The 13,836-nt window shown below is 37.6% G+C and overlaps 1 protein-coding gene across 1 annotated transcript; it reads right to left on the reverse strand.

Moving 5' to 3' along the window:
- Positions 1 to 2,624: 2,624 nt before the first annotated feature.
- LOC113112901 (M-phase inducer phosphatase 1-like) lies at positions 2,625 to 10,852 on the reverse strand. The gene is made up of 15 exons (XM_026278820.1): positions 10,330 to 10,852; positions 10,028 to 10,110; positions 7,467 to 7,518; positions 6,404 to 6,445; positions 6,268 to 6,301; positions 5,824 to 5,934; positions 5,551 to 5,664; positions 5,259 to 5,393; positions 5,082 to 5,165; positions 4,798 to 4,986; positions 4,631 to 4,717; positions 4,460 to 4,522; positions 4,215 to 4,313; positions 3,881 to 4,126; positions 2,625 to 3,787 (listed from the first exon to the last, which is right to left on the reverse strand). Exons 1-15 carry the CDS (start codon positions 10,545 to 10,547, stop codon positions 3,647 to 3,649), a joined length of 1,698 nt encoding a protein of 565 aa, XP_026134605.1. The 5' UTR covers positions 10,548 to 10,852; the 3' UTR covers positions 2,625 to 3,646.
- Between the last annotated feature and the right edge of the window lie 2,984 nt (positions 10,853 to 13,836).

Raw genomic sequence — 13,836 nt, forward strand, 5'->3', positions numbered from 1 at the left:
CACATGACTGTGATCAGCTGATCGATTTCGCGCGGTTCCAGTTTTTTAACTCTAGATGGCGCTCTTGGATAGTTGGATGACTGATTACAAGAGCATAACACAAATCTAAGACCGGTGAAAGTTTAAACCAATTTATTAAATTATTATTATTATTATTATTTTATTCTGTTTGATGAAAATTTCTTTTGATGTTTCGCACATAAATACAATTTAAAACCTTGATTTGAATTATTTTAACATGCAATAGCAATAAACATTCATTAACATAAAAAATCGATTCAGTTTCTAAAATAAAAAAATACGTAACAGGTAAAACGATTAAGTGGTTTAGCTGTGCTGTCAGTATAACAAATTAGATTATTTACCTGTCTTCCCACCATGAAGGGTCTTGCCAATGTTATTACTTGCGTGTCATATTTTACTTGTCATCTTTTTTTATTATTATTATTATTATTTAGATGGGGAGGTGGGGTTACCTCATGGCTGCATGTGAAATGTATTACAAAACTTTTATGTTTTGGAAAAATTTAATATATCAAAAAATGTTATGAGCTGCATATAACTGTTCTTATGCCACCACCAAGTTTTTCAAACTTATCCAGAATGAATTTCATAATATACTAACTTACAGTCACTAATTAGATAACATACATCCCTCAGTTTGATCTATGATCCTGTGAAGTATGAAAATTTTAACCATAGTGACAAAAGGTAAAAAAAGAAAGAAAAAAGAAAGAAAAATGTCTTTTTACAGTTCTGCACCCAACAGATTCTCCAATGTGTACATGTTAAACAAAGGAGCATGTTTTAAACACAGAACAAAGTACAAAGTGCCATTGACTGAAGACTAAGTTGGACGTATTCATACACGTGCGCTTTGACACACACAAAGGACAGCTGTTTTGCTTAACAACTGCTAGTCATGCTCACTTAGGACACACATCTCCCCCACTTCCTGCTACATTCAACTCACATAAACACACCACATTCAGTCAGTTTGTTATCCAGCAAACAACACAAACCGTGAGATGACAAAAGAAGAAATACCGTTCCTAGAAGAAAGGAACACTGAGACAAAACTGATAGCTTCTTCATGAATGAAATAAAAGGTTTTACTGAAGATGCAGGAAGACAGTGGGCAGAAACTAAAGCCAAGACCACATTCAGAAGATCTTGCTGTTGCAAAAGCAATAGGATGTGGTTACAATACTCCAGGCTTTACAGCCGATTCTGGTAATTTTTAGACTCAGAGGTTAGACTAACAAAGCAGAAACACAGAAACTCGAAGACAATGGAAACTCAGCATGCGTAAGATCCTCTTACTCAAATTCGACTTTTTACCGTCTCTCTGTGGTTGAACTAAAACCACATATAATAAATATCCAAAGGGGGAAAACAAAGCCTGAAGTTTCAGCCTTCAAACTTAAAAAGGAAAAGATTAGACATTGATTCCACAACACATAACATACAGAATTAATTATTTAAAGGCAATTTGAATAGCCATTACACAGTGAGCAGACTGTACATGTAAAATGTAAGTAGTATTTACAAAATAATAAAGAACATTATTGCAAAGAGTTGTAACTTTAAAGGGATTGTACACATTCAGTTGCTGGTCCCCATTGACTTGCATAATCTGCATATGTTAATTTTTTCCTCTATATTGAAGTCAGTGGGGACGATTAACTGAATGTGAATTATCCCTTCAAGGAAAGACACAGAGTAAAAATCTATATAGGTATCACTATAACTTTCCCCAGTTGATTCATCACAGTACCGTATGAAAAAAAAATTCTATTACAAGTTTTTTTAAATGGGATGATTGAATACAAGAATGAGGCAATATCTTTTTTAAATATGCACACATTTGCATATTTAACTTCCAGAAAAGATATCTAAGCATCGGATAAAGCTAGGTTCAACATTCTTACTCCATTCTGTTGACATATTAAAGGTTATTATTTCAAAGGTGATTTTGCATAGCTCTTTTTATCACTCCATAAATCAGAAAGTACCATCAACAGCCAGGTAAAATGTGTAAATCAGGTTAATAACATTAACAAATTCCTGTTAAACATAAGTGTTACTGAAGTGGAGACTTCATTCTTTTTTTCTCAAAATGGATACTCATTTTTTAAAAAACAAAAAACAAAAAAAAAGTGCCTAAAGATATGCATTATAGAATATGTATTTTTGTAAGACAATATATTGTGTATATTTCACAAGGACCTATATTTGATTTAGTCTGGTGGGAATCAAGCTGCATGCAGAAAATCTAAATGTCTGTCTTAATACCTCTTTAGTTTCTCCTATCCTCATGTAAAAGCTGGGGTAAACATTTTTCTTTTTTAACTTTCATTTCATGTTTGCTCACACTGATAAAACCGTGCCCAAAAACAGCTCTATGCATTAACCGAAGAGAAATATTAGTGCAGGAACTGGTCTGACTCTGTGCCAGGCTGTTAGGGAACGGCTGGGAAACTGCTGGCTCCTCCCCTTGGAAGAGATTCGGAATGCAAATGTGTGCAGGGACACGTGCTGGTGCTTGACTAACCACATTCAAGGTGACTCAACTCCCTAGTCCAGTGAATAACAGCACACAGATCCAAGAGATCAATGCATGATTCAGCGAAGAGTTATTACCCCAAACTCCAAGTTTATTCATGAATACAAAAACCAGCTTCTCATTTACACAGGACCAATAAAACACATACACTCAGGAAGATGAAATTTACAAAACACTTGCATGGGAGTGAGAACTGAATCTCTCAACTGTCACTAGTTTACAAACCAATAGAACTAAAACTCCCTTCAGAACTTTTTGGTAAACTTTGATGCGGTCATCACTCGCTGACCAGCAGGATAATTCAGGATCCGGTCCCTGAGTTAAAGCTGTCAGACAAGTGAAGACATTTTTTTTAAATAATAATTATTGCTAGCTCCCCCCAAAAACAATTGAAATCTCACAATTTCCAAAAATTCAAAATAGGACAGTCAAAGCAATATGATAATCATCAACCGAACGCTTTACACATTTCTAAAAAAATTATGGGTAAAGATTAAAATCATTATTTTATCATATTATAATTAGCATAATTGTGACATTCAGAATACTTAAACCAATTTATACAACAAATGTAATACTTGGTTCTCCTGCGAGAGGAAGAGGGGGGGCGAAATGATGCATGAAATGAAATCACCACTACAAATAAAACCGGGGGGAAAAGTGCTATATTTGGTTGGTGGCAAGTTAAAATAGTCATTATTTAATCTGAAACACAAGTTAGGACAGGCCGGTAAACAAAAAAGGGTGGGGGGGAGGGGCTTGAGGGGTTAAAATACAGGTTAGTTAAAATGTGCATGTGTAATAAATGACAGTGACATGTAACTGTGTTTCTAAAGGGAGATCAGGGTGGTGAAAAAAAAAAGGAGTTTAAAAGTGATAAAATCAAACCAAATGTGCGGAGATACATAATAGCCTCTCAACCTCAGCTGGCTTTGTGGTACTAAAGAAAAATCAAACCCTGAAAACCAACAACGGTTCCCATCAAACACAAGTCTTCAGGTCTCTGCCATGTCTCATGTGTGAGGGCAGCATATGAGCTAGTAACGGCAGTAAAATGATGAGGGAATGCAAGCATGAGCCTCAAAGATTCTTGAGACGGCTGTACATGTCTCTCTTGCTGCGTTCTCCAGCCCATGTGCGGCTCCTAAGGCGGAACTTCCTCAGGTCTTCTTTAAAGTCTTCATGATGCATCGGCCTATAAGCCTCGGGTTCACAGACCGACTGCAGAGAAAAATGCATGCATTATAAACTTGGAAAGAGAGGAGGAAGGGGGGGGGGGGCCTAAATAGGACATTGCATTCTGAAAACAAATACCTTATGAAGCGGGAAAAAGTCTTTGTAGCCTCCCTTCAGGATATAGAGTTCAGGGTAATGGAGGTTGGGGTACTCATTCAAATCTCGATCTCTTTGTCGAACGTAACGGCACATCCGTGGGCCGCGCTCAGATGAAAATTCACAGTGGAAAACAAGCAGGACACGCTTCTCTGGACATTCTGGGAGAATGGGATTCTTTAAAAAGAAGCCTTCAATTTCATCCTCTTGATGGAGGTTAAGGGCACCCTGAAAAGAGGACAAAGTGGAGTCAGCCAAAATTGCCCCACACAAATACGACAACGTACCACTGCATCAGGGTTAACAAAATCCTAACCTTAATATGGCCGCCCTCATACTCGTAAGGATAGCGGCAGTCGATAACAAACAGCCTCTCCACCAGATCGCTGTACTGCCCGTTCATTGCTTTAACCATCTGATAATACGGAAACAATGTTAGTAAAAAAAGGAAATGTGCCAGAGCACATACTTTGTAAATACAACAACTCATACAACTGCTTTTGTTTTGGCATGCTCTACATTTAAAATCTACATGCCAAATTTTAATTTGTGCAAACTTACAATCTCTGGAGTGATGTATTTCAACTCCTGGTGTTTTCCTTCTACTGTGGGGAGAGCAGGAGCCTTCAAAAAGAAATGAATGCTTTAAAACAATGTTTGGTTTTATCATGCTATATGACATATATTTATATATATATATATTATTTGTTATTATTTAAAAGCACTAATCACCTTGGTGAAATCTCCGATCACATTACTGGGATCTGTATCTATCATGCTTTCGATCTGTGCATGATTAAATGACTTTGACCTTTGAACCTGTAAGGGGAAGTGATCAAAGTTAGACCCAAATTAGAAACTCCAATTATGGTGCAGATGTTTTTCCAGTGAGGTCTGACCTGATGAGGCATAACATCCTCCTGCTCTGTGGGTGCAACTTGGGTCCCTGCCAGGCTCCGCCTCCTCTTCACTCTGACAGGTGTGTTCTCATCCTGTGGCCTCTCGGGTCTCTTTAGTTGGATACGCCCTACAGGGTTCGGCATAGAGGGAGATCGGAACAACCCACGTGGACGGCAGCGAACAACAGGCTAAGGGCAGTAAAGTGGGTTTGGTTGTCAACTATCATATCAATAACCAGAAAAAATAAATACAAAAATAAAAGAGAAAAAGGGTACCAGCATACCGAATAATTACTGTCACTACTTTGTTTAGCCACCAGAGGAGCTGTGAGAAGGCTGTCCATTCCAAAAGGAACCTCGGAGTCATTCTACACAAACAAATGCATCATGGTTATTTACAATAAAAAATAAAAAAATAAAAAACAAACCATAAGAATAAAGAAAAAGCAAACTGAAGTCACCTCCACATCATCCAGTCCTTCTAAAAAGCCATCATCGTCATCCTCATCATGGAGACCGGAGAGAGAGGGGCGGCGCAATATGAAGGGACTGCTCTCATCTGAAGAGTCGGGCTGATGGGAGGAAGGCGGGGAAAGCTGGAGAATAGAGGAAGAACCAAGCTTTTAAAAAAGTTCAACCTTTTAGAACTAAATTTCGACAGGTTCTGCCAAAGATACATGTTAGCACCATAAAAACTGAACATTTAACAACTAAATATTTTCTACAGGTTCTGCCAGGGATATATATACACACCATTAAAGCAGGAGCAGAGTTGGGTCGGCAGGCAAAAGCATCCTTGGTTCCTCCAGTGGACCGCATGCGACAGCGCGATGCTGGCATGGAAGGCTTCTTGAACTCAAAATTCTCCTGTAAAAGAGATGAGAGAAAAAACTAAGTTATTCCAACACCACGCCACAATCATTCCCATAACTCACTCTCTCAAAAAGCAATTTCTAGTTGATTGAGAACGAATACATCAGTGTACTGCCTATAGAACCAGACAAACAGAACACAAAAAACACACACCTCAGCCAGGTTCTCTTTGTTGTCGCTGCCATTTGCACGAGTCCACACTCCATAGCGCGAGGGATCTGGTTCTTTATTTTTTAAATTGGGACTGTGACCTAAAAACTGCAGCTACAAAGAAAAAGAAAATCTTACATTTATACTTGCACTACTGGTCAACATGTTTGGGGTCACTTAGACTTTTAACACCCAATTAGAAAGGACACAATTAATCCAATCAAAAGTGACGGTAAAAACACTTGTGAAAAAGCATTTTAGAATGACTTCTGAAGGGTCTTATGACAAAGACTAATGGCTTCTGAAACCAAATGACTTTTTAAAATATATTGAAGTAAATTTTCGTATTTATTTTTTTTACCAAAAGGCAGTCTTGGCAAACCCCGGAGACTGCATAAAAATCCAAACTTTTGATTGAAACAATACAATCCTAGAGAATAAACTTACTGGCAAAGAGTGTATCCTGCGAATGGGCATTTTTCTGTACAGACAGAAAGAACATTAGATTAAACCCAAGTCACTACAACAGCTTTCACAGACACATGCATCCTCTGCTCTGTAGTGCTAGTGCAGGACCACTTACTCATTAACTGCTCGTGTGGCATCCTGCATGGCCTTCTCAAACCTGGGAGGATAAAGAAAATGCTATTAAACAGTTCCTAGTTTATTCAAAGTCTCCTCCAACCCCAACCCAACATTAGCCTAGACGACAATTCATGTAATTTCTCTATTAGACTAGTCCCCTCCCTTAAGACTCTTTAACAAATAAACTGCAATGCCCACCTGTATGCAAAACAGCTCTCAGCAGAACCAATGAGGGGGGGGGGCTAATTTACCATATTCCCACACAACGCTAACCCCTTCTGCAAGCCTCTCTTGTTGGAAAAGGGGGGCAGGGGCGAGAGATTAAAAGCTGGTTTGGAGGGGGAGGAAATAAGGAGTGTGGCTCTTAAATGGCGTAGGAAAAATGGGGAAATAAAATGTTAAAAAGTGTGATCTATAGCACACACACACACACAACCACTCTCTTTGGACGCATGCTCTCACAGGGTATGAAAAGCGTGCCACTATTCACACAGCCACCTTTAGGAACGAGCCACACAGCACACACTGATGTGTGAGGAAGCCAAACAGCTGTAGGCCTGGCTGCAGATAAATGGATTCCCACTGACACCAAATGGCTTGGAAATGAGACCAGTCTCAAAGACTGTAGATTACCAGAGAGCCAGGGTGTACACAGATTTCATGCATGCTGAGTGAATAATACTATCTGTATTATTCAGAATATCTGATTCTGAGCCATTGCAAGTTTGAAAGGTTTACCAAAATACATTTTTCTTCAATTAAAAAATGTCATTCTGCCTAAAATCTCACTTTGTGCCTCCCAAAAGAAAGTCATCCTTGTGAATAAAATTTTTTGGGGCTAAATGATTAATAACAGGAAGTTCCACATAAGTCAGATATCCAGTGATTCTGTGTTTGTGATCTGTGATAGATGCCAGCATATGCTCAGCTCATCCATGAAAAACAGGCACACTGAGCAGATGTACGGTTCAGCTAACGACAGGGACTAGATAAGATTTATAATCCTCAAGCCAAGCTCCATCTCATATAGGACTACCAACAGACAGAAAAATCAGACTCACTTCAGCTCAGCATCCAGAGTGTCCAAATGGCTGGGAGACTCTTGTCCAAGACCTGCAGAGATGAGACACAGGTGAGAAAACCTGCATAAGCTGTTAATATTACAACAGAGCTAAACTATAAAGATCATTGCTCACATTCCAAGCGGTATGACCGGTCACACACCCACACACTGTACAGCAAACCGCTTTAACATTTCACCAAAGCATGGTTTTGTTAGAAGCACTTAATTTAATTTCTAGTAAGCAATTATACCCAAATAGTATGCATTCCAATTATTGCTCGTACCCAGTCCAGCTTTAATTATTAGATACTTTAACAATTTCTAAAGACAAAAAAAAAAGCTTAATTATTACTAGCAACACTCATCTTACCAGCGTTATCTATTTATTTATTATTTTTATTGCCATATAGCATAACTTAAATTCATGATTTATACAATTTCAACACTGTTGGGTAATTTGTAACCATGTTTTGGCTAATTATTGTCAATTTGTACATTTCTACTGTTTTCATACAATTCACACCCCACTGAAGGTTAGGTTTATGGGGTGGACTTGATTTTTTCTAAAAATTAAAAATAATAATATTTAAAATCACCACCCCGTTACATTTTATCATTAGGTCAGACTGGCCATCCTGACAACACACGCGTATATGTAAGAAACATAAAACACAGATAAACCTGTACTAATGTTTATTGATTTAACACTGACAACTGGAATTGATACTAGTAACTTGTAAATAAAGAATAAGTGTGTGTGTGTGTGTGTGTATATATATATATATATATATATATATATATTAGTGCTGTCAAAATTAGCGCGTTAACGCATTCGATTAATTTGAAATATTTAACGCGTTAAAAAAAAATAACGCAATTAACGCGGTTGCAGTTTTTTTTATTTCCAGTTGTGGCCTATGTGTGTTCAACGTGCAAAGAAATATGGATAAGACCAAGGAAGGACTTTTAGACGGAAAGTTTCAGTATAAAACTCTGCCGGATTACTCTTCAGTCTGCCACAAGAAACATTACTCTTCATTCATTCTGCCACAAGAAACAGCAACATTAAAATCATGAACTCAAATGTCATTGTTTAAAAAACAAAAAAAACAATGACTTTAACAGTGCGTAAATCAGACCTTTCTGTAACGCTAACGTTAATAAGCTTAAACGAAAATAAACTAAATAATTGTGTAGCGGAGTATTTTTGTACACAGTGCCGCGAACTGTCAATCACTCCTGTGCGCGTGCATCACTGTCCTTGCAGCTGCAGCAACTTGCTCTCTCTCTCTTCATCAAGCTTTAAAACAAAAAGGGGACAAAAAGATCATATTGTTTTTGTGCATAGGCTATAGATTAATTAGATAAATGAATATCTAAATTTGTGCCTTGCCGTCTACGGTATTTTTTTAGAACTTAGAAAAAAGATGCTGCAGCCAATGAACAGCCAGCGGGGGCTGCAGGACGACTCAACCTCCGCAGACAGTTTTTAATGTTTATCAGACAATAAATACTCAAGATTTTGCTTTAGTATAACTCACAACGAGTTTCACACACCTTCTCCGGCCACGTTGAGTTGTTGACACTTAACAGTGGGAAAAGCAACACATGCGCTATTCACTTGTATAACTTAAGGGTGAATGGGTAATGTAGTTTCTGCTCTGGGTGGGATGAATTAGGAAGCTTGCATTGTGAAGGGCGCTCTTAAAATCGGCAGTGCAGGTAAAAGATTAAAACCTCTATTAAAACAGTTGTCCAAATGAGCGTACCGGTACGCTACATGCACGTTTTGGGCGCACGGAGAGGTGGCGGTACGCTCAAGAGCTATATTTGGAAGTGGCGGTACTGAGTACCAGTGCATGGCCCACTTAAAGCACTGGCAATGACTATACTTTGGAATTTTTTTGCAGTCCACTTAGAATTCAACATGGAAATCATTTTTGTCTATTATTGGCATTGATTGTTTTGAAATTCAAATGGTACTTACATGCCTGTGTTTTTATTTCTGTAATAAATATGGCTTTCAAGCCAACAGTAAATTTGGAGGATATTGATGGTTTATTGCAGGTATGTTGTTTACATGAGAAAATCTGTGTTACAAGTTAAACAAAAATTCCAATAAACAATCATATTTTGAATTTAAATAGTTTCTTTGTCTTGAGTTTACATTAATTATTTACATTTTACATTTACATATCCAAAAAGTTTCAGTCTTTTAATTGCGATTAATCGCGATTAATCGCGATTAATTTTAAAAAATTGTGCGATTAATTAGTTAATTTTTTTTAATCGATTGACAGCACTAATATATATATATATATATATATATATATATATATATATATATATATATATATATATATATATATATACACACACACACACACACACACGTACACACACAAACATCATTCAAATGTTACTAGTAAATCATAAATAACTGTTAGTAACACGATAAATGTTGACACGGCTTGTCATAGAGCAGACCATCAAGGGCAGATGCATCACTACTAGTGCTGAAGTTTTTACAGGAAAACACCTGCAGGTTTTCAAGCTAACCTGAATCTGATGAAGCATCAGAGGCGAAGGACGGGATCTTCAGGAGGGGCAAAGCTTTCTTCCGCTTTGGTGTTTCACATTGACTGCATCAAAACGTCGAATCAAAGATGTTAGAAAACTGAAATGGGTTGCATCATAACATCATTATATAAACAGCTTAAATATAGCACAACCAAGCCAAGCCTTGATAACGAGAGTTAGTAAAAAAAAAAAGTCATAAACAGCCTGAGAACAGTTACAGGAAGTAGCTCCGCTTTTGTTTACTTTTTTCGTGCGTCCAAAAATAGGCTAGCTTCACTCACCTTCCAAGAACAGCGAGATTATTCAGGTTCAGAGCCAGGTTGGTCACCGGAGACAGCACTGCCATGGGTCCGGGGGAGGCCAGGGTCTTCACGCGGGGGGAGCCCCTCGCCCCGTCCCCCGGCAGAGAGAGCCGAAGCGGTCGGAGGACGGACTCAGGCCCGGCGTTGAACGGCTCCGTTACAGGGCTGACGTCGCCTGGAGGAATTTCAAAATCCATTTCTGAACGGATGATTGTTGAAAATAAGATCCAGCCAGGCGCGATTAAGACGACAGTAGGTGAAAGTCAAGATAGCGAGCGCACAGCAACCAGGATAGGGGCTTAAATTGAATTTATTTAGGTTTGAGGAAAAAAGCTAGCAGTATTCTGCATAATAACTACGCCAGATTACATAAGGCAACGATAAAAGGGGGGTTAAAAATGCATCTTCTTTGATATTTGTTGTCAGAGAGCTGCCGATTCGAGTGCACTCTCTCTGACCTTTCCAAACTCTGCTGTGGAAGAAAAGTGCAGAATGCAGCTCTTATTTATGTTCAAAACATGCAGTCCACAAGCGGCAATCAGAGTAGCCAATGAGCAGCGCCGTTACATCTGATTCAACCAATGAGATGAGCTTCCTCTTTTATCCGCATTGTTCTCAGCGAGAAGGTGGGCGGCCCAAAGAATGACAGACAGATCTGATATCCAATGAACATTGAGGTAACAACAACGCTTCTATAAAATCATCCAATGGCGTTTATGTTTAGATAAATTGGGCGGGATAAAAATGTATAGATGTGGTACGAGGAAATTTTTTCCCGCGGAACAGTTCAAGCTGCAGCTTGGTAACGCCCTCAATTGTAAGATAACCAATCATATGCCAATGTCCTGGCGCGGAACATACCACTCAAATCTCGTGGACAAAGAAGTAACGTTATATGTTTGTTTAATACAAAAACAAACCCTTATAAAACGGCTTTGATTGGTACATATTTGTGCTGGTAGTTCTCTGTTTACTTATAGGTAACGTTAGTTGAAATTAAAGTGTGATTTGATATGTCATCATCTATCTAAATAATGTTCAATCTAAACCTTTTTAAAATTATTTTTAAACTATTGTTTCAAGCTTATTATGCATTCACTTGTTCTTATCTCATATTCGTTGATAGAGAAGTCTAGTGAAGGAGATTTAAAAATATGAAAATCAAAATATAGTTTCTCTCATATATGTCTACATTTTAACCTGAAAAAGGCAGAAAAACCAAAAGGTTCTTGGGTTAGCTTGCATGTCAACTTTCATATTAAAGCAGCCAAAGATACCAAATAGAGGCTATGAGTGTTTAAATTAGCCTAAAGATAAGAGAAAACACTAATGTTAATGGCTAAAATGTTCAGCTTTTTCTGACCTGGCTGCATTTACATAGCCACATTAACTTAGTTTCCATTTCATGACAAATAATACTGTTAGGCAGACTGACTGTGGACCAAAATATGAATATGTTTCTCAAAACAAATTAGTTGCTATGGAAGTACTGCGGACATTTAAGGTAATTACATTAACTAAAGGCAAAAACAAGTTTTTGTTGCCAATTCTATATGCTTGTGTGTAATGTTGGGCTGGTGACACTTCAGCTTTATTTTTTGTCAGAGTGTCACATTAATTAAAATGAGGCTGTGAAAAATATACGAGAATTCCTTCCCTGGCCTATGTCTATGTGGAGAGGATATGGTGAAAGAGATAAAACTGTAAGAGATAAAACATACAGTCACTTGCCATTCAGTGCACGCCCCAAAAAATATCCAATATCTCACCTCACACATGCATCACAAACTACGCCATGACAGCCTTATTAGAAAGACAAAACAACCTGCCTGTTTCTGTTAGTCTTGATAACCTCCCAGTCACCCTCCCCTGCTTTTGTAGGAACCCTCCAAATTTAGCACAATGGGACTGTAGGAACAGAATTGGAAAGCTCATTTACTGCTTTTTTTTTTTTTTTTTATGTTGTGTGTTTGTTTGTTCTGAATGTTAAATTGTTTCACAAATCTGTAAAAAACACTATACTGTAAAGGCTGGAGTCAGTAAGTTTTTTTAATGAAACTGATGCTTTTATTTGGTAAGTTAAGTATACATAAAATTTATCGAAATAAGACATTTATAATGTTACAAAAGATTTATATTTCACATAAATACTTTTTATACTTTGGTGAACATAATAGACTTCATTCAACAGCATGAAAATAAAATCTCATGACCCCAAACTATAAATGGTAGCGTGCGTTTTGATTGATAAGTAATTTTGGATTAACGAATAAAGTCTAAATGTGTGACTTTTCCTATGCTAGTCTGATCAGATGTAGCATAAATACCAGATTAACAGCTTTCTAGTTATCGAAATCTCATACTGCACAATAAGTTCATACTAAACAACAGCGGACAAAATCTCATGTCAAACTGGATGAACAGGCTTGTATTAAAGGATCTCAGAGAACTTGCCCAGACAGATTTACAAACTGACGTTTGCTAACAGGTAAACTCCTGCTGTGAGGATTCACAAAGGGACACGTGGGGTTCCTCAGGGCGGGAGAGATCAGCCTCAGTTAAGATACAATTGTTCCAGCACTGATATGATCTCTACATTTAGATTTTTTTTAGCTGTCTATGGGTCTGAGAAATAATTGACACAACTTGAGATCATTAGTGTTAGTACAAGAAATAACAAATATGCACTGCTCAATTAAAGATGTCCTAAGCAATCACTTGGAATTAAATTAAATAAAGTGCATTTACACCTGAAAGGAATCCTGATTATATTTTTCTTATATTTAAAGAACTAACACTAATGTAATGCTGGAATAAAGTGCTGGTGGTCCCAACACAATAGCTTATAAATGTATTGTGATTGTTCGTTGACCCATTAAAATGTCTGTTGCTTTAGTTGCTTTAATGAACTTCCTGGATAGAGAATAAAGTGGGAACTCGTTTGGAAAGGTAGATAGTATACTCTATCCATGATCCACTTAAATTGTAGAACAGAAACGTCTAGAAATTGTATACAGAATAAAGTACACAATCCCTTTGAAACCCCTAAAATATCAGCTTTTGTCTGTGTGGAAGTGAATCTTCACTTCCATGTGATGTGACAGGTGGTCTGGCCTAAATGCTTCGCATTTGAGACTACTGCCTCAGTGAATGACTGAGTGTGAATATAAGCATTTGCATAGCTCTAATGTGTTAAACCTGCCTCAATACCTCCCCTGAGCCATCAGGAACAACCCCAAATACCAAATGGTGCAAAGGGTCTTGCATTAACACATGCATTGAGGCAAGAACTGAATGCACTCACCTTCCTCAAACACACCTCACTTACTAAAGAAATACATCTGTGGGAATTAAATGATCTTTGGTAGAGATTTCAAAGTCAAACAGCTGTTAAATACATTTTATCACATGCAACTGTCAAATTAAAATGAAAAGAGGCAGTTTTCGATCCAGAGAATGAAAATAAAATATATTATAGTTTAAATT

Source organism: Carassius auratus, chromosome 13 (genome assembly GCF_003368295.1).
Source record: "Carassius auratus strain Wakin chromosome 13, ASM336829v1, whole genome shotgun sequence".
Taxonomy (NCBI): domain Eukaryota; kingdom Metazoa; phylum Chordata; class Actinopteri; order Cypriniformes; family Cyprinidae; genus Carassius; species Carassius auratus.